The sequence below is a fragment of the Mastigoproctus giganteus genome, chromosome 2 (assembly GCF_048544385.1).
Source record: "Mastigoproctus giganteus isolate SK-2022 chromosome 2, ASM4854438v1, whole genome shotgun sequence".
NCBI classification, from domain to species: domain Eukaryota; kingdom Metazoa; phylum Arthropoda; class Arachnida; order Uropygi; family Thelyphonidae; genus Mastigoproctus; species Mastigoproctus giganteus.
The window spans coordinates 6,987,713-7,013,834 of record NC_143576.1 but is presented as its reverse complement, the minus strand read 5'-3'; the positions used below and the strand labels follow the sequence as shown (position 1 = coordinate 7,013,834).

The following is a 26,122-nucleotide window of genomic DNA, read 5'->3' as shown; positions in this document are numbered from 1 at the left end:
AGACCCTTATCACAACAACTTATCACAATTTGAAAGAAAAATAAATGAATAAACTTATCACAACAACAGATGAAATGGCAATAAGAGAGAGATGCCCTAATTTCTTGATTTATTTGTATCAACAATTAAAACAACGCCTTTCGGACAACATAAAATAATTAGAAAAAATATCATTAATCTCAGTTAACAATATAGTAAAGCAACAAAAAGAACCACTGATAAATTTATTACAAAATTTAAAATCGTCTGAAGTAGAAATTGAAAAAATTGAGCAACAGTATAAACATTACTCTTGTTAACATATTAACAAGAGTAATGTTTATACTGTTAACATATAAACATTACTCTTGTTAAATGGGAAAACATCAACAATACAATGAAGTTTTGGTCAGAAGTTTCGAAATATCGAGATGCAAGCGGTGAAAATTCATTTAAAGAAATTAGCCAATTTGCATTGGGTATTTTAATTTTGCCATTATCCAATGCAGATGTGGAAAGAATATTCAGCAACTTAAATCTAGTAAAAAATAAAACACGCAACAGAATGAGTGTTGGCATGGTTAATGCAATCTTATCAGTACGACACGGGCTCAAAAGAGTGTTGTAAAAAGTGTTGTAAAAATTATGTTTTACCTGAAGAAGTGCTTCGTAAAATAGGTACACAAGAAGCATATGATAAGGAGGTATTGAATTTCGAAATTAATTTAGATTTTTAGATATTGATTTTATATTAAAAATATAAAATAAACAATTATTTATATATACTATTTGTTTGTTTGTTTTTAATCCATACAAAGTACAAACAAATGAAAATTTAAAAAATTTGGAAGTGTTAAAAATAGCGTATTTTGAGCATGCGGCTAGCGGGAAATATTATTAAGAGTTGGCAACACTGCTCTGTGAAACATTGTCCAAATTGCGAGGCGCGCCATGAAGCGGTGAATTGTGCGCTCTGTTGTTTTCAGTTCAGCGGGCGAGATTTGATCCGTGGAGAATGCCAACCATCATTTTGTTTGAATTATATACCAATGATATTATAAAATTATTGCAATTGTGATATGAAGTGTGGTTCTAATAAATTTCTCCAAGTGCAGTTTTTTTTTTTATTCTTAAGATGTGGTTAAATATGATTGCTAGATTCTTCAAAAGAAGGATAGTCCTTGGACTGATATTCGTTGTATCTTTTATTTATTGTGTTGTTAGTCTGTTTTATGATGTAAGTGGTACAATTTTTAATTGGAATTAAAATCTTATAACTAATTGGTGCTTGAATTGGAGACTAATAGCAGGAACGCTGATATTTGGCAATAAAAACATGGAAACACGACTGCGGTGAAATGCGTTCGTATCTGAAAATCAACGGAATTTTGAACGCTAGTATGTTTCAACAAAGAACGATTAAATTATGCATCAGTTTTCATTAGTTCTGACATCAGTCTAATCAGGAGTCAAAACTAGAACAGATAAGCATAAGCTTTACCCCCTCCCTTTTTCGTTCCGCTTGAGGGGAGATAAAGCTTCTCTTAGGCACTGTATCCAGGTGTCATCGTAAGGGTGGGGGACATGACGACAAGGTTTTTGAGTGCTTTTTTTTTTTAGATAGACCTAGGAATACTTATACGCATGGTCAGGGGGGAGGCATATGCCCTCTCTGCCCTCCCCTGAATACGCCACTGCCCTCAGGAATGTTTTTTTTTTTCCGTGTTATATAATCACGATGCCCCGTATTTATGCATGTAAGAGCAGTCGTGGAGGCTGCCTGCGTAGCCAGTTGGGCAGGAGCAGCAGTGCGTAGCACACGCTTCTTGATTAGACCGGTGTTCAAGCCCGTGACCACCAAATACGGAGGATGCGGAAAGGTCAGGGAATGACCACCGCATATCCCCGGAGCAATATGGCCTTAGTTGCTAATGACCTAAAAAAGCCAAATAATAATAACAACAACAACAGCAGTTGTGGAACATATTAGTCCACTGCCTCCCAGACAAAATTTCCCAATGCGGCACTGCTCTGTAGTCTAAAATAGGTTCTGGCCAGATTCGAGCACTGCTGGTGATAGTTGTTTTGTTACTTATGAAGCAAAGAGAAAAGGAAGCAAGTATTTATAATATGTTTATACACAGTTTATATATATGAAAATGCTATAGAGGCAATGTTAGATGATTTGGAAAACTTTAAGCATTAAAACTGTAAGCAAGGCAGAATTCTTGCATTACTTCTGGTGAGTATGGGCTTGGCACACCCAGGGTCCTGAGCTGGATATCATTATTCTTCTCTTTCTTGGTGATTTCCTTGTACTTCTCTCTCTCTCAGGGTAACTTGGAAAATTTTTTTTAGCCTGTGCAGCATAAGCCTCAGGCTTCATTGCACTATATGGCTAGTAGTAATAATATACACCCGGGGAAACAAAGGGGATGGGTGGAAAAAATATTGGATTACAATGCCTGCTGGAGATCAAAGTTGGACTGTTTCTAGATTGTTTTTCTGTGGTAGGGGAGGGCAATGTGTTAATAGCAGACAGTGACGACAGTGTCATAAAATGGCCTGTATCAAAAGAAACATGTCAAAGGTAAAGATGAGATCATCAAGAGGGGACTGTAATGGAATGAGATATTTCTTGGGATCATTTAACTGGAGAGACCATACAATGTCAGATTAAAAAAAAGCAATGGCAGAGTATTCAAAACTTTTGTACCTTGCAACCTTAAAATATTTCATAAATTTCATGCCCTGCTCCCCCACAACAACAACAAGTGCAAATAAGCATATTTGTCAAAATTTAGCAATAAGCATACATACATTTATAAATCAATATATACTTCAATACATTTAATCTCAAATATTGAAATAAAATATGCTTCATACCTAGATTAGTGGGATGGACTGTGGTTAATGACATAATTTGGAACCATAATGACAAGAACGTTATCATGAATAAATCCAAGCATGAGTTCATGAGCAATCTTGTGAATTACTGTGATGTAGTCATTAAATAGTTGGATGCAGATCAACAATTTTTAACAGATTTTATCAGATGAACTAATGAGACATGTGGCAGAGAAGAAAAATGCATGGGATTCATATAAATTAACAGGTGACACAGAAGAGCTGTGTCACCTGTTAGATATAAGCTGGTCTGTAATCAAGTCACAAAGGAGGTTAGGCAAGTGAAGGCAGATTACGAGAAATCTTTGGCAAATGATGCAAAGAGTTCTTTACTTATGTAAACTAGAAGGAAGGGGATGATTCAGTTTGGTCCACTTGATATTGATGGTTTGACTGGTGAGGATCCTGCTCAGGTAGCTGACAAACTGAATGAGTATTTTACATCTACATTCACACATGAGGAGTTATTCAGGCAGGGGAATGCCAGAAGTTTATCAAACTCTGGCAGGGAGCTAAATGGCTAATAACTGAGAGCAAACTGGAGGAGAAATTTTTGAAGCTAAACATAAGGAAGGCACCTGGGGTGTATGGGATCTGTCCAGTTATATTAAACGAGGCAGCAAAGGAAGTAAGCAAACTCTTAGTCCTAATTATGAGAGCTGCTGTGGACTCAGGGGAGGTCCCCATGGACTGAAGATGTGCAAATGTGACCCCAATTCACAAAGGAGAAGCAAAGGGTTACACAAGTAGTTACAGACCTATTAGTTTAACTTCTGTTCCAGGGAAATTAATGGAAGCATTGGTTAAAGAAGCACTGCAGGATCACCTAGACAAGACTGCAGTTACAGTTCAGACACAGCATGGGTTTTTTAAGGGGAAATCTTGTCTGACAAATTTGATTGGATACTATGATGTGGTCACAAAGGAACTGGATGCAAAAAAAATAATTTTGATATCATATACTTGGATTTTAGGAAAGCTTTTGATACTGTTACACACGGAAGACTGCTATACAAATTGGAGCAGTATGACATTAAGGGCAAATTGCTGTTATGGATAAAGGGATGGTTGAATGGGAAAAGACAGAGAGTGGTAATCAATGGACACTGCTCTTAGTGGACTAATGTTATTAATGGAGTTCCCCTGGATTCTGTGTTGGACCCATTGTTGTTTTCTGTATTAATGATATTGATGAAGGTATATCAGGCTGAATGTCCAAGTTTGCAGACGAACGAAGGTTGGTAGGGTTGTTAATGACAGTAAGAGCGGTACAGTACTACAACAGGATCTGGAAAAGTTTGGGCAGATGGACTGAAAGGTGGTAGCTGAAGTTTAACATTGACAAATGTAAAGTACTGCATATAGGTAGCAGTAACTCCAGAGTAACATATGAACTGTGTGGTACTACACTCAGGGTGGTAAAGAACGAAAAAGACCTGGGGGTAATTGTGCAGTCAGATATGAAGTTTTCTGAGCAGTTTAGACAGTCTGCAAGAGCAGCTAATGGTGTCTTGTCAATGATATACAGGAATTTTTATCGCACGGATAAGGAGGTGAATTATCACCTTGTATAAGGCATTGGTTAGACCACACCTTGAGTACTGTATATACGTCTGGAGGCCTAGGAAGGATGTAGAGCTGCTTGAACGAGTACAGAGAAGGACAATGAGATTGGTGAATGGAACAAAGGGTTGCTCTTACAAAGAAATGCTTAAGTTCTGTAAATTGCAGTTTCTGGGGACTAGGCATCTGCGAGGTGATGTTATTGAGGTGTATAAGGCGTTGAATGGTTTGAGCAGGCTTAATGCTGATTGGATACTTCTGCTTGCTCAGATTAAGAACCTGGGGGGGGGTCATAGATTTAAATTGAGGAAAGATAGTTGCAGAATAGATGTGTGGAAGTTCTCCTTTAGCCAGGGTAGTTGATTGCTGGATCAAACTTCCATCTGTCGTTGTGGAAATTGATAGATTAAATAAATTTAAGGCTGAACTAGACAAACATTTGGAGTGACCGGATTGGTGAAATGGGAAGGTTTTTTTTTTTTTTTTTTGGCTTATGCTATATAACTTGCTTTCTTGCATCATATGCTTCTTCTAATGCGAATGCTAATTTTTACATTATATATCTAGACTTTATTAAAGCTTTTGATAATATCCCTTATGGAGTGCTACTACATAAGCTGGAAGAAGTTGGAGTTTCTGGTAATTATTATTATTTATTATTATTAGCCCTATGGTGCAAAGAAGCCTGAGGCTTATGCTGCATCAGCCAAAAAAAAAAAAAAAAAAAAATTCCAGGTTATCCTGAGAGAGAGAGAAGTAGAAAGGAATCATCAAGAAAGAGAATGATATCCAGCTCAGACCCTGGGTGTGCCAAGCCCATACTCACCAGATGTGATCCTCTGAGGCTAATATCTTATATTGGATTGCAGGCTGGCTCAAAGATAGAAGTCAGAAGGTTGTCATAAATGGTCAGTCTTCAGACTGGACCTGAATAACAAGTGGGGATCTTTCATAGTTTAATGTTACCCTTGTACTTCTGATTTTCATAAATGATATTGACAAACTGCCAAATAAATGATATTGGCAGCTTCCCTTGGAAGCTGCCAAAATTTGCTGGTGATTTCCACATGGGTAGTTGTTGTTAACAATCCAAACTAGGCCATGTTGCTTGAAAAAGATTTGGATCAGTTGCATATATGGTCTGAAAAAAATAGCAATTGAAGTTTAATGTTTCTAAATTTGAGGTTAAGCATTTGGGAAACAAATGCTTAATATTTGAGGTAGAACATGCATTGAAGAAAATGAAGAATCAGAAAGCCCCGGGGGAAGATGAAGTTACTGTAGAGTTGTTAAAATTGGGAGGAAGAGACATAACACAAAAACACAAATATAGTCACATACTGAAGAGCAATATTCCAGTTTGTCTGAAACATAAAATAATGAACCAATGTATACTCCCCACCATGACTTATGGAAGTGAAACTTGGGCACTCACCAAAAGAATGGAAGAGAAGCTGAGAACAACACAGTGTAGAATGGAACGAATTATATTGGGAATCAGACTGTTAGATAAGAAGAGAAACAAATGGATTAGGCAGCAAACTCAAGTTATCAAAACTAAAGAACTAAAATGGTCTTTGGCAGGACACATAGCTCGAAGACATGATGACAGATGGACTAAAAAAATAACAGAATGGTACCCAAGAAGAGCTAGAAGAAATCCTGGAAGACAGGCAGAGATGGATAGATGAAATTCATGAGTTTGTGGGTACTAAATGGATGGCCAGTGCTAAAAACAGAAGGAACTGGAAAGTTGCTGGAGAGGCCTTCATCCTGCAGTGGATTGAAAATGGCCGATGATGATGATGATTTGTGAAACAAATCCTGGACACATGTATAAGTGAGGTAGAGAGGAGGTAAAAGTAGCTCAAGATGAAAAAGTCAGATGTTGTGATTCCACCTGAGGGGAAATGTTTCAAGCATTATAATCAAGTGGTCTAGGAAGGAACATAGAACCTTTGCCATTAGAAAAAAGGAGATATTATTCAAGGCTATAGTTAGACTGCATTTGGAATATTGTATTCATGCATGGAGACTGCATCTAATAAAAGATATAGAGCTTCTGGAGAGGGGTAATGAAAATTGATAAGCATATGAAGAATGGCTTGAAAGGTGTGGACTACAGAGTTTGACAACCAGACATCTGAGGAGAGATCTGATTGAGGTGTATAAGGTGATAAAGGGATCGCATTTTTTATGTAGTAGAGGTAACAACAAAATGAATGTTGCACTACTCTGATATTTTCCAACTTTGCATTCATAGCTTTAAATGTCTTAATACAGCCCTGCACTTAATGGCAACCTCCGGCGATGATGTTTTCCCTACTTCCAGCCCTGATGTTGACTTAGCGGATGATATTGTCTTATGGGTAAGCCAGTGTTCAGTACAATCAGTTGCTTCAGCTAACAGAGAAGAGCTCAGATGGTTGGTATGATATTGAGGAGCTAGAAGAACTAGCAAAATGAATGAGGAAGAAATGCCCTCCCTTTATAGGCGATACAAGAACCAGAGACACAAATATAAAACTAAGGGAATAATAGAAGATTGGATGTCATGAAGTGGTTGTTGAACAACACAGCAGTAAGTTGCCTGCCAGTGTGCCAGAGTCATTGATTCTGGTTAAGTTCAAAGTGGAACTGAATAGTTTCTTTGTGGAAACGGGAATAGTATAAATACACTGTTTTATTATTATTTAAAAATTTTTACTCTTCAAGGGCAAAAAAAAAAATCCCTTTATGGGATTTTTTTTTGCCCTTGACAAGTACTGGTAACAGGTGTATGAGTTGGTGCTTGTGGTAGGTTACTGTTATTATTGTTGGTTGAGGAACTCTCTTACTATTCTACAGGTTTTCAGAATTGCAGTTTTGGAAGTTCCACATAAGGGTTCTTTGGGAGGCCTATTGCTGTCAGGTTGTTATGAGGACTCTTTGGCACCACCTGTACTGTATACAGGTCTGGAGGGCTCATTTTAAGAGCGATGTAGATCTGCTAGAATGGCTGCAGAGAAGGGCAACCAGATTGGTTAAGGGAACAAAAGGGTGCTCTTACCTAGAAAAGCTTTAGTAGAAGGAAAAGGTTGAATCACATTGTGCCCCTTGTCTATGGGTTAAGTGGTGATGACCCTGCTCAGGTTGCAGACAAATTGAATAGGTATTTTTCATCTACATTTACACACGAGGAATTCTTTAGGGAAGGGGATGCCGGAAGTTTATCAAACTCTAATGAGGAGCTAAATGACTTTGCGATAACTGAAAGGAAAGTGGAGAAGGACTTATTGAGGATGGATATAAAAAAGACAGCTGGGGCAGAGGAACTATCCAATTATATTAAGGGAGGTAGCAAAGGAGGTAAGCATGCCTTTAGCCATAATTATGAGGGCATCATTGGATTCAGGAGAGGTCCCTACAGACTGGAAATATGTGAATATATTCCCAATTCATAAAGAGGGATCAGAGGGCAATATCAGTAATTACAGACCTGTTAGCTTAATGTCTGTTCCAGGGAAAATAATGGAATCACTAGTTAAAGAAGTAATGCAGGACCATTTGGACAGGCATGCAATTATACTGAAATCACAGCATGGATTTGTCAAGGGGCAGTCTTGTCTAACCAATCTGATAGGTTACTATGATGCAGTGACCAAGGAACTGGATGCAAAAATAATTTTGACATCATATACTTGGATATCAGAAAGGCTTTTGATATTGTTTAACATAAAAGACTGCTGTACAAACTGGAACAATGTGAAATTAGGTCAAGTTACTGCCATGGATAAAGGGTTGGTTAAGAGGAAGAAGACAGAAAATATTTATCAATGGTCACTGTTTTTCGTAGACTAATGTTATTAGTGGAGCTCCCCAGGGTTTAGTGCTGGGTCCATTGTTGTTTTCAATATTTATCAATGATACTGATGAAGGTAAATCAGATTTAATGTCAAAGTTTGCAGATGATATGAAGGTTGACAGGATGGTTAACGGCAGTCATCAGGGTGACCTACTGCAACAAGATCTAGGAAAATTGGGTCGATGAGCTGAGAAATGGCAGTTGGCAGAATGAAAAAGACCTGGGGGGTAAATGTGCAGTCAGACATGAAGTTCTCTCAGCAGTGAAGGCATGCTGCCAGGACAGCTAATGGGGTTTTGTCAATGATATACAGAAACTTTGCCAGCAGGGATAAGGAGGTGATTATCCTTTTATATAAGGCCATGGTTAGGCCGCATCTTGAGTACTTGTATACAGATCTGGAGGGCTCATTTTAGGAGTGATGTAGATCTGCTAGAATGGGTACAGAGCAGGGCAAAGATTGGTAAAGGGAACAAAAGGGTGATCTTACCTAGAAAAGCTTTAGCATTAGCATTAGTAGAGGCATTTGATGCAAGAAAGCAAGCTTATGCAGCATCAGCCAAAAAAAAAAAAAAAAACCCCACTTCCACTTCACCCCTCTGTTCGTTCAAAATACCTGTCCAGCTGAGCCTTAAACTTATTTAGGCTATCAACCTCCACGACAAGAGATGGAAGTCTGTTCCACCAACCAACCACCCGCTGGCTAAAGGCAAATTTCCGCACGTCTATCCTACATCTGTCTTTCCTCAATTTGAATTTATGCCCTCTCAGGTGATTATTCTGAGCAAGAGGAAGAATCCCATCAGCATTGAGCATGCTCAAACCATTCAAGGCTTTATACACCTCTATCAGATCACCTCGCTGGTGCCTAGTCTCCAGACACTGTAATTTGCAAAACTTAAGCCTTTCTTCGTAAGAGCACCCCTTTGTTCCATTCACTAATCTTGTTGCCCTTCTCTGTATTCGTTCCAGCGGCTCTACATCCTTCTTGAAATGAGGCCTCCAGACCTGTATACAGTACTCTAGGTGTGGCCTGACCATCGCCTTATACAATGGAATAATCACCTCCTTATCCCTGCTGGAAAAATTCCTGTATATCATTGACAATACTCCATGGGCTACTCTTGCAGCCCGTCTGCACTGCTCAGAGAACTTCATATCTGCCTGCACAACCACCCCCAAGTCCCTTTCATTCTCTACCACTGTCAGTGTAGTACCACAGAGTTGATACGTTGCTCTGGGGTTGCTGTTTCCCATGTGTAGTACTTTACATTTGTCAATGTTAAACTTCATTTGCCACCTCTCAGCCCATCTGCTCAACCTTTCCAGATCCTGTTGCAGCAGCATAGTGTCAGTAGTGTCCTTGACAACCCTGCCAACCTTTGTATCATCTGCAAACTTGGACATTAAGCTTGATATACCATCATCAATATCATTTATAAATACAGAAAACAATAATGGACCCAACACTGAGCCCTGAGGGACTCCACTAATAACATTAGTCCACGGTGAGCAGTGTCCATTGATTACCACTCTCTGTCTTCTCCCTCTCAACCACCCCTTTATCCATAGCAGCAATTTGCCTCCAATGTCACACTGCTCCAATTTGTGTAGCAGTCTTCCATGTGCAACAGTATCAAAAGCCTTTCTAAGATCCAAGTATATAATATCAAAGCTATTCCCTGCATCCAGTTCTTTTGTGACTGCATCATAGTATCCAATCAAATTGGTCAGGCAAGACTTCCCCTTAACAAAACCATACTGTGTCCATGCTATAACTGAAGTCTTGTCTAAAGGATCCTGCAATGCTTCTTTAACCAGTGCCTCCATTAATTTTCCTGGAACAGAAGTTAAGCTCACAGGTCTATAATTACTTGTGTCAGCCTTTGCTCCTCCTTTGTGAATTGGGGTCACATTTGAACATGTCCAGTCTATGGGTACCTCCCCTGAGTCCAAGGAAGCTCTCATAATTATGGCTAATGGTTTGCTTATTTCCTTTGCTGCCTCCTTTAATATAACTGGATAGATCCCATCCACCCCGGGTGCCTTTCTTGTGTTTATCTTCAACAATTTCTCCTCCACTTTACTCCCAGTTATTTCAAGATTCTGTAGCTTACTGCTAGTTGAATACACCTCTGGCATTTCCCTCCCTGAATAACTCCTCATGTGTGAATGTCGATGCAAAATATTCATTTAGTTTGTTAGCTACCTACCTGAGCAGGATCATCAACAGTTGACCCATCAATATCAAGTGGACCAATCTGATTCATCCCCTTCCTTCTAGAGTTTACATGAGTAAAGAACTCTTTGCTGTTTTTCTTTGCATCCCTTGCCAAGGATTTCTCGTAATCTGCCTTCCCCTGCCTAACCTCCTTTGTAGCTTGGTTGCATATCAACTTGTATCTATCATAGGCTTCTGTGTCGTGTGTTAATTTGTAAGTATCCCATGCATTTTTCTTCTCTGCCATATGCCTCATTAATTCATCTGACATCCATTTTGGCCTAAACCTTGAACAATATTTCTTAGTTGGTATGTAAAGCCTAGTAGCTTCCAAGATAAGTTCTTTGAATGCTTCCCATTTTGAATTTGCTGTTGGTAACATCATCAATTGGTCCCACTGTATAGAATTTAAATACTGTCTCAGTCCATCGTAGCCGCCTTTACGGAAGCAATAACCCTTCCCTTTACCCCTAATGGTAGTTACCTCTTTGAGTAAATCCCACTTCAGCACACTGTGATCACTGCCACCTAGTGGTTCATTTATCTGCAGATTCTTAATGCATGAAGAATCACTGCTGATAATCAAATCAAGAGTATTACTCCCTCTAGTTGCCTCCCGAACATGCTGATGTAGAAAACAATCTTCCAGTAAATGCACAAAAGCCCTGCTAGTGTGTGAGTGACCAGCCCCCAAATTCCAGTCAATATCTGGGAAATTAAAATCTCCCATTATAAGACTCTCTGATGTAGTGGCCCACTCTATTTCCCTGTACAGTTTCTTATTATACTCATCAGAGTCATTAGGCCTATAGCACACTCCTACTCTCAATTTTGATCTCCCAATGCTTATGTCACACCAAACTGACTCAACACTGCACTGTCCAGCGATGTCGACTGGCTTCATTTCCTTGGTTTTTATGTGTTTCTTAACTAATAGCATAACCCCTCCCCCCCTTCCTATCCTGTCTATCTTTTCTGTAGACAGTGTACTCCCCAAATTCCAGTTCTGCATCCCTTATATCTGTGTGACACCACGTCTCTGATATCCCAACAATATCTGCCTTTGATGTTTTGAGCAATACCTCAAATTCATCAAATTTATTTACTAAACTCCTAGCATTGGTGTACACGGAAGTATACCTGCACCTGTTTCTATTCTTAGCTACCCTAACACAACCCATGTGTTTACTTGTACTGCAATGGCTTCCAGCAGTCTCTGAAGTATCATGCATCTTGTTTTTCAGGCTTCTGCTCATTCTAATAGAAGCAGTGCAAGAATCTCTTTCACCTCTGCCAGTGGCTACTGTCAATCTATTGGTCTTTGTCTCCCCCCATGCTAGCAGTTTTCCGACCCACCTAACACTGCCTTGATAGCATCAGCAAATATTCTTGCACCCTTTCTATTTAAGTGTATCCCATCCCTGTAGAAGCAATCTCTCCTGTTAACAAGTACAGTCCAGGCTGAAAAAAATTCTACCCCTTGAGCCTTGCACAATCTTTCCAGGGCCGAATTGATCGACAAGGCTCTCATCATATACTCCCCTATCGTGTCTGGGCAGAATTGCAGACACTTTCAAATTCAACCCTAATTCTCGGCTTTTGTTCAACAGTGACCTGTACTTGTTAAGTAATTAAGTTCTGCAAAGTCTTGAGACTAGGCAACTGCAAGGAGATTTGATTGAGGTGTTTAACATCTTGACCGGATTGAGTAAGCTGAATGTTAATGGTATTCTTCCACTTGCTGACATCATGCACATGAGGGAGTATAAATTAAGGTTGAGGAAGGATGGTTACAGGATAGATGTGCAGAAGTTTGCCTTCAGCCAGTGGATGGTTGATTGTTGAAACAGGCATCCATTTGCTGTTGTGGAAGTGGATGGATTGAATAAAATGCAAGGGAGAACTACACAAATTCTTGCAGAATATTGATGGGTGTATTTTTGTTTTTTTTTTTTTTTTTGGTTGATGTTATATAAGATTGCTTTCTTTCATCATTTGTCATTACTACTACCACTATCATACTGGTTTGACTCAGTGATTGTGTGATAGCCATTACTTGTTTTCTATGCCACATATTTTTGACTTCCTGTCTTAGGTCTCTTGATCTTTTTCTTGTAGGTTTTGTGGAAGTTGCTGGTGTTGGCACTGCTATGTTGTTCAGGTAGGTGGCCCTTTCCTTATCAATGAAGGTTATGTCAGGTCTGTTGTGCAGGGTCGTCTTGTTCATTATTATGGCACAGTTCCAGTATAGTTTGTCAGTAGGGGTCTCTAGTATGGCTTGAGAGTTTACACTTGTTATATGGTACACTTTATTTGATCAGCTGATGTTTTTGCACTAGCTTCTGCTGTATTATCATCTCCACCTGGTCACATCTATGAGTGTACTTCATCTGGGTGATTAACCTGCATCCTTCTGTGATTATGTAGTGGAGGTAGCAACAAAATGATTGTAACATTGTTTGGATATTTTAATGTAATGGTCTGAAGGGGATTATCATTATTATTATAATTCTTGCTGATGCAGAAAAAATCTGCTTCCTTGAATCATTTGACTTCAATAATGCTAAATGCATTAATATCATAAAATTCATTGTTTCAATTTACTCATGCTTTTGGGGGAATTGCTCCTACTGGATCCTCCCCTGCCCACCTACTACTGGAGGTCCATTTGAACTGTATTAGAGTTAATGCTATACTAAGTGGAGCAGTGTAGCATTAAGGGGAAAGTTACTGATATAGATGAAGGGATGGTTGGATGGGAGTAGACGAAGTGGTTATCAGTGAGCACCTCTTTTTGGACTACCATTATTTAGTGGAATTTTTAGGGTTTCAGTGCTTATCCTGTTATGAAATTGATGAAGACATATAACACTTAATGTCTAATGAGATGATATGAAGTTTGCGGTAGCATACCCTGACAGCAGTTAGGATATGCTACTGCTACAAGATCAATGAAAATTAGGCAGATGGGCTGAAAAGTCACAATTGAAGTTTAACATTGACAAATATAAAGTACTGTATATGGGTTGCAGTAATCCCCAGATAAACGTACCAACTGTGTGGTACCACACTCAAGATAGTGGAGAATGGAAAGACCAATGGTAATTGTGCAGTCAGATATAAAGTTCTCTCTGATCAATGCAGACATGCTGCTAGGACAGTATATGGAATTTTGTCAGTGATGTACAGGAGGATAAGGAGTTGGTTATCCTGTTGTACAAGGCAATAGTTAGGCTACATCTTGAGTTCTACCTTCTCTGGAGGCCTCATTTTAGGAAAGATGTGGATCTGTTGGAATGGGTGCAGAGAAGAGCAGTGAGGTTAGTGAGGGGGAACAAGAGAGTTCTCTTACTGGGAACAGCTTCAGTTCTGCAGATTTTGGTATCTGCAGCAAGGTACCTTGAGTTAGCCCAATTTTTTTTTTTATGAAAACCCCAAATACGAAAGGTATCAAAACCTTTAGTAATTAGTACCCTGTATGGGTTGAAGGAGATTGGGGGAATGCTTGGATATGCTGTTGTCAAATTTCATATTAGAATAGCGATCTGCTGATACAAAATGAGTGTGGGGCAAGTGATCGTATTCAGGTGTGCTATGCAATTGGTAACTGCATAGCAAACTATGCAATTCTTTCATTTGACGTTTTCATTAACCCTTACAGGATGTGGATAGTTTGGTGTAGCCAGTTCTGGTGGGTACCAGTAGCTTAGGTTGAGTTGAGTTGAGAGTTGATTGATAGTGGGGGTCTTGTTTTCAAAGGAGGGTGGGTGATGGCATCCTTCCTCTTGCTAAGACTGGTGACTAGATTGGTGTGCAGAAATTTGTCTTCATTTGATTGTTGAAATAAACAGTTAGTAAGAATTTCATTGTTGATCCCTAAGTCACAAGTACTGAGTGCATCCAAAGGTATGACAGATGCAATGTTCAAAACTTTATACTGATTAAGGAATTTTGTTATAGTGAGTGCTTGTTAGTATGTTAGCATTATCATTAGTAGAGGCATATGATGCAAGAAAGCGAAAGCAAGCTTATGCAGCATCAGCCAAAAAAAAAAAACAAAAAAAAAATGCTCCTATTTCACTCCTCTGTTCGTTCCGAGTACCTGTCCAGCTCATCCTTAAATTTATTTAGGCTATCAACTTCCACAACAAAGGATGGAAGTCTGTTCCACCAACCAACCAACCAACCACCCGTTGGCTAAAGGCAAACTTCCGCACATCTATCCTACATCTGTCTTTCCTCAATTTGAATTTATGCCCTCTCAAATGATTATTCTGAGCAAGAGGAAGAATTCCATCAGCATTGAGCATGCTCAAACCTCAAGGCTTTATACACCTCAATCAGATCACCTCGCAGATGCCTAGTCTCCAGACACTGTAATTTGCAAAATTTAAGCCTTTCTTCATAAGAGCATCCCTTTGTTCCATTCACTAATCTTGTTGCCCTTCTCTGCACTCATTCCAACAGCTCGACATCGTTCTTAAAATTAAGCCTCCAGACCTGTATACAGTACTCAAGGTGTGGCCTGACCATTGCCTTATAGAAGGGGATAATCACCTCCTCTTCTCTGCTAGAAAAATTCCTGTATATCATAGACAAGACACTATGAGCTACTCTTGCAGACTCTGCAATTCTCAGAAAACTTAATATCTGCCTGCACAATTACCCCCAGGTCCTTTTCGTTCTTTACCACTGTCAGTGAAGTATCACAGAACTGATACGTCACTCTGGGGTTGCTGCTTCCCATATGTAGTACTTTACATTTGTCAATGTTAAACTTCATTTGCCACCTCTCAACCCATCTGCTCAACTTTTCTAGATCCTGTTGCAGCAGCGTACTGTCATTAGTGTCCTTAACAACCCTGCCAACTTCGTATTGTCTGCAAACTTGGACATTAAGCTTGATATATCATCATCAATATCATTTATAAATACAGAAAACAACAATGGACCAATACTGAACTCTGAGGGACTCCACTAATAACATTAGTCCACAACGAGCAGTGTCCATTGATTACCACTCTCTCTGTCTTCTCCCACTCATCCATCCCTTTATCCATAGCAGCAATTAGCCTCCAATGCCACATTGCTCCAATTTGTGCAGCAGTCTTCCCTGTGCAACAGTATCAAAAGCCTTTCTAAAGATCCAAATATATGATATCAAAGTTATTCCCTACATCTTGTTCCTTTGTAACCACATCATAGTATCCAGTCAAATTGGTCAGCAAGACTTTCCCTTAAGAAAACCATGCTGTGTCCGAGCTATAACTGAAGTCTTGTCTAGATGATCCTGCAGTGCTTCTTTAACCAGTGCCTCCATTAATTTTCCTGGAACAGAAGTTAAACTAACAGGTCTGTAATTACTTGTGTTGCCCTTTAATCCTCCTTTGTGAATTGGGGTCACATTTGCACATCTCCAGTCCATGGGTACCTCCCCTGAGTCCAAAGAAGCTCTCATAATTATGGCTAAGGGTTTGCTTACTTCCTTTGCTGCCTCCTTTAATATAACTGGATAGATCCCGTCCACGGATGCCTTTTTTTATGTTTATCTTCAACAATTTCTCCTCCACTTTCCTCTCAGTTATTACAAAATCATCCAGGTCACTGCCAGAGTTTAACTCACCTCTGGCATTCCCCTCCCTGAATAACTCTTAATGGGTGAATGTAGATGCAAAATACTCATTTAGTTTGTTAGCCACCTGAGCAGGATTATGAACAGTTGAACCATCAATATCCAGTTCTTTACCTATGTAGAGTTTACATAGGTAAAAAACTCTTTGTTGTTTTTCTTTGCATCCTTTGCCAAGGATTTCTCATAATCTGCCTTTGCCTGCCTAATCTCCTTTGTGACTTGGTTACAGACCAGCTTATATCTATCATAGGCTTCCATGTCACCCATTAATTTATATGTATCCCATGCATTTTTCTTCTCTGCCACATGTCTCATTAGTTCATCTGACCTCCATTTAGGCCTAAACCTAGAACAATATTTCTTAGTTGATATGTAAAGCCTAGTAGCTTCCACGATAAATTCTTTGAGTGCTTCCCATTTTGAATTTGCTGTTGGTAACATCATCAGTTGGTCCCACCGTATAGAATTTAAATACTGTCTCAGACCACCATAGTTACCTTTACGAAAGCAAAAACCCTTCCCTTTACCCCTGATGGTAGTTACCTCTTTGAGTAAATTCCACTTCAGCACACAGTGATCACTACCACCTAGTGGTGCCTTTATCTGCAGATTCTTAATGCATGAAGAATCACTGCTGATAATCAGATCAAGAGTATTACTCCCTCTAGTTGCCTCCCGAACATACTGATGTAGAAAACAATCATCCAATAAATCCACAAAAGCCTTGCTAGTGTGTGAGTGACCAACCCACAATATCCAGTCAATATCTGGGAAATTAAAATCCCCCATTATACGACTCTCTGATTTACTGGCCCACCCTATTTCTCTGTACAGTTCCTTATTATACTCATCAGAGTCATTAGGCCTATAACACATTCCTACTCTCAATTTTGATCTCCCAGTGCTTATGTCACACCAAACTGACTCGACACTGCATGATAGCGATGTCGACTGGCTTCACTTCTTTGGATTTTATGTGTTTCTTAACTAATAGTAAAAAAAACCCCTCCTCCCTTCCTATCTTGTCTATCCTTCCTGTACACGTTGTACTCCCCAAATTCTATTTCCACATTCCTTATATCTGTGTGACACCATGGCTCTGATATCCCAACAATATCTGCCTTTGATGTTGTGAGCAATAACTCATATTCATCAAATTTATTTACTAAACTCCTAACATTGGTGTACATGCAAGTATACATGCACCTGTTCTATTCTTAGCTGCCCTAACACAACCCATGTGTTTACTTGTACCGCAGTGCCTCCCAGCAGGCTCTGAAATACCCTGCATCTTGTTTTCCAGGCTGCTGCTCATTCCAATAGAAGCAATGCAAAAATCACTTTTTGCTACTTTGTCAGTATGTTTTCTTAAAACATACTGACAAATTACTGACCTTTACTTGTGTTTTATTAGGAATATTGAAATTTGTCTCTGGAAAGGTGATTTGGAGAGTGACAGGTAATTGGTCAGAAGAGACCATATCATGCACTGTACAAGGCAATGAGAAAAATATGTGTTTCGGAAGATTAGATCCATTGGTTGACTCCTGAAAGACTGCATTAAACATATCATCAGATTGTGTGTAGATGACTGTATGTATAAATGATCAATGCTTGCAGTTGGTGAGCATGGTAGTTTCTCCACCTGTCTGGTCCCTTCTAGACGTGTGGAGAACCTGGAAGTTTACAGGGATTGTGCAACAGGGAGGGAGACTGTTCATTAGCTGTCATCTGTGTCTTAGCTAGGCAGAGAATATCAATGAAGTGAGAGGGAAGAAGTATTTCATGTGATCTGGCTTATTATTCAGTCACTCATGTTCTGGAATTTAATTACAAGGTATTCATTTCTTATTAAAACTTTTCTGGCAGGTGCTAGCCTTCCATGACAGTTGCTATTGTGGCTGGTTAGTCAGTAAATATGATAGGTATTTGGGATATGTTATTGTCAGATTTCATATTTGAATAGCTATCTGCTACTACAGAACGAGTATGGGGCAAGTGATCGTATTCAGGTTTGCTATTCGATTGGGAACTGGTTTCATTTGAGATTTTCATTAACCCCTGCAGGATGTGAATAGTTCTGTGTAGTCAGCTCTGGTGGGTACCAGTAGCATAGGTTGAGTTGAGAGTTGATTGATAGTGGGTGATGTCTTGTTTTCAAAGAAGGGCAGATGATAGTTTCACCTCACCAAGATTGAAGGTCTCTTATCATATCAAAACTATTATGGGGACATTCAAGCTGGAAGGAAGTGAATTCGATGCTCGTAGTGTGAAGTTGATGTCCTGTGAGATTCACACTTCTTTTGTCTCTGATAACGTTGGCTACATCTTGGGTTAATATGTGGGCTCTGCCTTGAAACGTGACTGTTTGAAGGAGGATTCTTTCTGGTAGTCATAATATAGGAAGCTCTGATGCTCTTGCTAGCCTTATCCATGATAACAAACAAAGAAGTATAACAAACAAAAATCAGTCTGAGAACTCGTTTCCAGTTGGGAATTGTGATTGTCATACTTAGCTATAACTCATTTGAGAGAGGCCTTTTGGATAGTTCTTAGTTGCCTTGTTGGTTGCTACGATGCTTAAGTGTCACTTGACATGGTAGGGCACTCTCTTTGCGAGTTGTGTATATTTGCCTTGACTGAATTGACATGATTTAGGCATGCAAAGATTGCTTCCAAAGCTATATGTCAGTCTTTTAAAAGGAGTAGCTTAGACAGGTGGCTTCTGTTTGTGGTTGATTATTTGAACATTTTATGTAGATTGGTTAAGATAGGTGGTTTTGTGGTTATAGGCATCGCATTTGACCAAAATTTCTGCGAAAGTAATGGGACTGAAGTCATTAAAGACTACACTGAGAAATGATTCAATTATAATAGTGAGATTATTCCAAAATTTTTCTCTTCCTCATAAAGAAGGCCCTGCTTGTTGAACTGGGGGTGCCATACCTCAATTTGGATTCCAATATCTATTATTGTTGGCATTTGCAATTTTTTTTCTTCCCAGAAATTATTATAGTTTTCTGAAAGAGAATGTTGGAAAATCAGTCTTTTACAATTTTGACCTTGATTTACAGAGATTTTGTTGGCTCTTCTTTTTGGCATTAGATCATTTCTTTAAGTTGGTTTCCTAGTTATTACTTAACCCTTGCATTTGAATACTAGAAAGATTTGATTTTGGGGAAGCTTAAGCAGAGTGAATCCCACGTGATCCTGTTGGCTGGTCGGGACCTTCTTGTGTGATGATGAAGAGATAATTGTATTTTATCATGTTAGGATGGCAGCAACTTGCAAAAAAATTGTTTTGGGCTGATACAGATAGTTTCTTGAAACTTTGGTTTGACAGGCCAGAGCATGGCTGACAGACTGACTTATGTGTTATTCATATGAATTTTGCACAATTATTTTTAGTGTATAGCTGGTGCAAAGAAATTTTCTCCCACTCTAAAAGTATAAATTGATTTAAACAAACTTTGGTATAAAAATAGGCAAGAATAAAGATAAAGATAAAAGTTATTTGAAAAACAATATTTATTTAATGCATAAAACCAGCATACATCAGTAAAAATTATGACCATCTCTGGCAGTGAAGCAAGTTGTTATGCATCTTGGAATTAGGTCAGAAAGGTGAGAAATGTCTCTTCATGAATAGATTAACTATTCCCTTAAAAATTGATCTAGTTTGAAGTGGTTGGAGGTGTGACTTTAAGTTCCTATCCTCTTATGTCCCAGACATTTTCAATAGAAGGCAAGTTAGGACAACCTAGCAGAAAATATGTTGACATTACAAAGAAAATGATTGAGAGTACTACTACTAGCAATATTAACTCGAACATTTTCTTGTTGTAACAAAGGGTTATGTAACTGTTTTAGAAATCGTAAAAGGACAAGTCTAAGTACAATCTCAGTATAAAGTTGAGTTGTGAGATTACCTTGAACAAAAACTAATGGTGAGTTGCTATCACAAGAGGAATTATGGTGCTCTGTACTATAATAGCATATCATATGTTGTTATAATATGTCATCAGTATGTTATAACATAACATATTGATGAATTTGAAGTGCTCATCAAGGCATAAAATGCAGATAATGTTGGGATATCAGACATGGAATCAGAGACACAATAAGCAATGCAAATTAGAACTTGGGGAGTACAATGTGTACAGAAAGGATAGACAGGGTAGGAAGGGTTATGCTGTTAATTAAGAAACACATAAAATTTAACGAAGTGCATCCAGTTGACATGGGTGGACAATGCAATGTTAAGTCAGTTTGGTGTAGCATAAACACTGGGAAAAGGAAAATGAGAGTAGGAGTGTGTTATAGGCCTAATGACTCTGATGAGTACAATGAACAATTGTGCAGAGAAATAGAGTGGGCCAGTAAATCAGAATGTCTTGTAATGGAGGATTTTAACTTTCCTGATATAGACTTGAACTTGTGGATTGGCCACTTGCACACTAGTAAAACTTTTGGGATTTATTGTAGGACTGTTTTCAACAGCAACATGTTCGAGAGGCAACCAGAGGGAGTAATACTCTTGATCTGATAATCAGCAGTGTTTATTCATGCCTTAAGAATTTGCAGATAAAGGAACCACTGGGTGACAGTGATCAGAATGTACTGATGCGGGATTTACTTAAAGATGTAACTACCATCAAGGGTAAAGGGAAGGATTTTTGTTTTTGTAAAGGTGACTACAGTGGTCTCAGGCAGTTTTTGAATTCTATACAGTGGGATCAACTGATGATGTTAAAAACAGTGAATTCTAAATGGAGGCCTTTGGGGAATTAATCTTGGAAGATACTAGGCTTTTCACACCAACTAAGAAATACTGTTCAAGATTTAGGCCTAAATGAATATCAGATGAACTAATGAGGCTTGTGGCAGAGAAGAAAAATGCGTGGGATGCATATAAATTAGCAGGTAACACAGAAGCCTACACCTGATATAAGCTAGTCTGTAATCAAGTCACAAAGGAGGTTAGGTGGTAGATGACTTTCATCAACCGGTGAAATACCACCACTTTGCTTATTGGAGGCTTGAAGTGGTGAAATCCATGTTTAGTCTCTAGAGCAAAGTTTCCGGCATCCCCCCCCATACTTCTCCTTCAACCCATGCACGGTACTAAGTACTATAGGTTTTGTTACCTTTCGTGTTTGGGGTTTTCATAAAAAAAAAAAAAAAACAAAAACAAAAAAGACAATCGAAGGCTGATTATGAGAAATCCTTGGCAAAGGATGCAAAGAAAAACAACAAAGACTTCTTTACTTATTTAAAGTCTAAAAGGAAGGGGATGAATCAGATTGGTGAGATACTGAATGAGTATTTTGCATCTGTAAGGAATTCTATAAGGAAGGAAGGACAGAAGTTAACTAAACTGTAATAGGGAGCTAAATGATTTTGTAATAATGGAGGGTAAAGTGGAGGAGAAATTGTTGAAGTTAAACATAAAAAAGGCACCTGGGGCAAATGGAATCCATCCAGTTATATTGAAGGAGGCAGCGAGTAAAGTAAGCAAACCCTTGGCCATAATTATGAGAGCATCCTTATGTTCAGGGGAGGTCCTCATTGACTGGAAGTGTGCAAAAGTATCCCCCAATTCACAAAGGGGGGTTCAAAGGGTGATGCAAATAAATATACACCTGTTAGTTTAACTTCTGTTGCGAGTGAAATAATGAAATAATGGAGTCACTGGTTAAAGAAGTGATGTAGGATCACCCAAACAAGACTGCAATAATAGTTCAGACACAGCATGGGTTTATTAAGGGGAAGTCTTGTCTGACCAATTTGATTGGATACTAGGATGGGATCACAAAGGAACTGGATGCAAAAAATAATTTTGATATCATATACTTGGATTTTAGGAGAGCTTTTGATACTGTTGCACATGGAAGACTGCTGTACAAATTGGAGTGGTTTGGTATTAAGGGTAAGTTGCAGAAATGGATAAAGGGATGGTTGAGTGGGAGACGGCAGAGAGTGGTAATCAATGGACACTGCTGTACTAATGTTATTGGTTTGGTGCTGGGCTGATTGTTGTTTAGTGTATTTATTAATAATATCGATGAAGGTATATCAGACTTAATGTCCAAGTTTGTAGATGATACAAAGGGTGGCAGGATTGTTAATGATAGTAAAGATAGTATGCTACTGCAACAGGATCTAGAAATGTTAGGTAGATTGGCTGAGAAGTGGCAACTGAATTTTAATATTGACAAATGCAAAATACTGCATAGCAGTAACTATGCAGTACTTTGCATTAACCCAAGAGAAACGTACCAACTGTGTGGTACTACACTCGGGGGTAATTGTGCACTCAGGGACTGCACAATTACCTGGGGGTAATTGTGCAGTCGGATATGAAGTTCTCTGAGCAGTACAGATGGACTGCCAGAGCTGATCATGAAGTTTTGTTAATGATATATAGGAATTTTGCTAGCAGAGACAAGGAGGTGATTATACCTTTATATTAGGAAACGGTCAGGCCACACCTTGAGTACCGCATACAGGTCTGGAGGCCTCATTTTAGGAAGGATGTAGAGTTGCTAGAATGAGTACAGTAAAGGTTAGCAAGATTAGTGAGAGGAACAAAGGGTTTCGCTTACCAGGAGAGGCTTAAATTCTGTCAGTTGCACAGCATCTGGAGACTAGGCACCTGTGTGGTGATCTGATTGAGGTGTACAAGGCCTTGAATGGTTTGAGCAGGCTCAGTGCTGATGAGATACTTCCACTTGCTGAGATTAAGAACCCAAAGGGGCATAGATTCAAATTGAATAAAGTCAGTTTTAGAATAGATGTGCAGAAGTTTGCCTTTAGCCAGCGGGTAGTTGATTGCTGGAACAGACATCCATCTGTTGTTGTCGAAGTGATAGATTCGTCTAGTTCAGCATTAAATAAATTTAATGCTGAACTAGACAAACATCAAACATTTGGAGTGACTGGATGGTTGAAATTGGAAGGTTTGTTTTTTGGTTGACTGATGCTGTATAAGCTTGCTTTCTTGCATCCTATGCCTCAACTAATGCTAATGCTAAACTGCAGTCTCAGTAAATTACTTAAGGTTCTTTATTTGTAACCAACAAGTAACTAATGACATTAATTCATATGGAATCATGGTACTCCATACTCCATTCTTTATTTAGACTAGATTAGCATTAGTAGAGGAATATGATGAAAGAAAGCAAGCTAAAGCCAAAAAAAAAAAAAAAAAATTTATATAATTTTCTTGAATATAAGCAGGAACATTTTTTTCACTGGTGCCAAATATGGCACCAATGAAAGAAATGTTCATTGTTGCCAAACATGGATCCTTCTGTCCTTTATGGATCCTTCATGGATTGTGCTTTCAAGAGAATTTTGGCTCAACTAAAGACAAAGTATTATTATTAACCATAGGGTGGAAGAAAGCCTGAGGCTTATGCTGCACTATACAAAAAAATTCTGAATTACCCTAAGAGAGAGAAGTAGAAGGGAATCACCAAGAAAGAGAAGAATGATGATATCCAGCTCTGGACCCTGGGTGTGCCAAGCCCATACTCACCAGATATGAGCCTTGGGGTTAAATTTGCTCCATTCTTTATTTTTATTAACTACTTTAGTCACTGTATATACTACATAATGAGATGGGTATAGTGGGCATTGCATCAAGTTCCAGTACAACTGTGCCTACACTAGTTATACAGAAATGGCTTATCTTTAAATTGAATGTTCCAGATCTTAACATAATCTTTAATCTGTCTTAGAGAGGCAGATCTATCAGCTGCAAGCCTGCTGGCAAATTATCTGATGCCCATGTGTTATTGCTTACCTTAGGGGCACTGGATCCTGGTTGATGGCACCAGTAAATAGAAGAATAGATATTTTTCTATTTACTGGTGCCAGTGTCAGCCAAACAATCCAAACAATGAATAGCAGTTTACCAGGTGGATCCTCATGAAATATGATTTTGTAGTCCTATTTGAATAGGGCTCTGAATGACTATGAAGGCTTTCATTTGGGTTAGTATTAGCATTTGTTCAGGCATATGGTGCAAGAAAGTAAACTTATGCAGCATCAGCCAAAAAAAAACCAAAAAAAAAAAGTCTTCCATTTCACCCATCTATTCACTCCAAATGCTTGTCCAGCTCAGCCTTAAATTTATTCAAGCTATGAACTTCCACAACAAGAGATGGAAGTCTGTTCCAGCAGTCAACTACCCGCTGACTAAAGGCAAATTTGTGCACATCTATTCTACAACTGTCTTTTTTCAATTTGAATCTGTGCCCTCTCATCTTTTTAATCTGAGAAAGAGGAAGAATCCTATCAGCATTGAGCTTGCTCAACCCATTCAAGGCTCAACCCTTATACACCTCAATCAGATCACATCGCATGTACCTAGTCTTCAGGCACTGCAATTTGCAGAACTTAAGCCTATCTTGGTAAGAGCACCCCTTTGTTCCCCTCACCAATCTTGTTGCCCTTCTTTGTACTCGTTATAGCAGTTCTACATCCTTCCTAAAATGAGGCCTTCAGATCTCTACACAATATTCAAGCCTGATGACTATTACCTTGTACAATGAGATAATCACCTCCTTGTCCTTGCTAGCAAAATTTCTATATGTCATTGACAAGAATCCATGACCTGCTCTGGCAGCCCTTCTGCACTGCTCAGCAAACTTCATATCTGCCTGCACAACCACCCCCAGGTCTCTTTCACTCTCCACTTCCCTGAGTGTAGTACCACACAGTTTATACATTTCTCTTGGGTTACTGCTGCCCATATGCAATACTTTGCATTTGCCAATGTTAAACGTCAGTTGCCACTTCTCATCCCATTTGGCCAACTTTTCTAGATCCAGTTGCAGTAGCATATGGTCCTTACTGTTGTTAACAACCCTGCCAACCTTTGTATCATCTGCAAACTTGGACATAAGCCTGCTATACCTTCATTAATATCATTGATGAATACAAAAAACAACAATGGGCCCAGCACTGAATTTTGCACTGAGTTTGCATTGCTTGTTTGTGGTCTAGTCATTTTAGAGCTTTTCTGACTTGACTTGTCAGCATCTGGTCACCTTTTGCAACTAATAGATGAATCACTTTACTTCATTGACTCGGTTTATGCTTATTTTTATTTCCAACTTATAGCCTGTTTGATTGTTTGTATATATCATCACAGTGTGCTGATATAAATTTTAAGACAGTTTCATATATTGTTTTCATTAGAATTGAAAGTTTTTTAAATACTGAGTATATATTATCCCAATTTTAATATTTGTATGCACTGTTTTGTTTGTATTGTGGAGATTATAAAATCATTGCTATAATTTTTTAGCATTTCTTTTTGCATTGTATATTTTATTGAAATTTTTATTTTAAGTATTTTATTTAATGACATTTTTATATAAGATTTTATATTTTAAGAACTCTTTATCATCTTCATATTGTTTGATTTAATAAATTCATTGTTATTATTATTATTAGCAGCATAATCATACATGTTTTAATTTTCATGGTATTTTTTTTTTAACAGAATAGTGCTAACAACACAGATGATAATTTGTCTCATCCAGTTCTTCCTGTGGAGACATTTCGCTGGCATTCTGTACGTGATAAAGCAAATAATAGCAGTAATAAAGTTTCAGCATGTCGTAATTCAGTACAAGGAAAAGTTCTCATTGCAGATGACAGAGGTATTTTTAATTTCAGTAACTCTTATTGATACTGTAACGAATGGGCCTGGTGTACTGGGGTCCATGGATATGAAAAATATATACAATGATAACCCAGTTTAATATAATACAATAAAATATACATTTTCTTATTGATACTGTTATCTGTGTGCACTGGATATTATTGTGTTGATTTTAACCTTAAAAAAAAGAAAATAAATAATCTGATAACTATTTCAAGATACTTTATGTAGACTAATTGTTAATAGAAGGAATGCAAACTACATTACTTTGTGAGAAAATAGTGATTTTTTATCACTGAT

General features: G+C 38.5%; 1 protein-coding gene across 1 annotated transcript in view; it reads left to right on the top strand.

Annotated features, from left to right (window-relative positions):
* The window catches only part of LOC150089138 (SREBP regulating gene protein), a 117,796-nt gene that overhangs the window by 6,481 nt on the left and 85,193 nt on the right, over positions 1-26,122 (top strand). The window contains exons 2-3 of the mRNA XM_090389438.1: positions 1,115-1,216; positions 25,661-25,820. Coding sequence (XP_090245564.1) covers positions 1,115-1,216; positions 25,661-25,820 — 262 coding nt within the window. The remainder of the gene's footprint in view (positions 1-1,114; positions 1,217-25,660; positions 25,821-26,122) is intronic.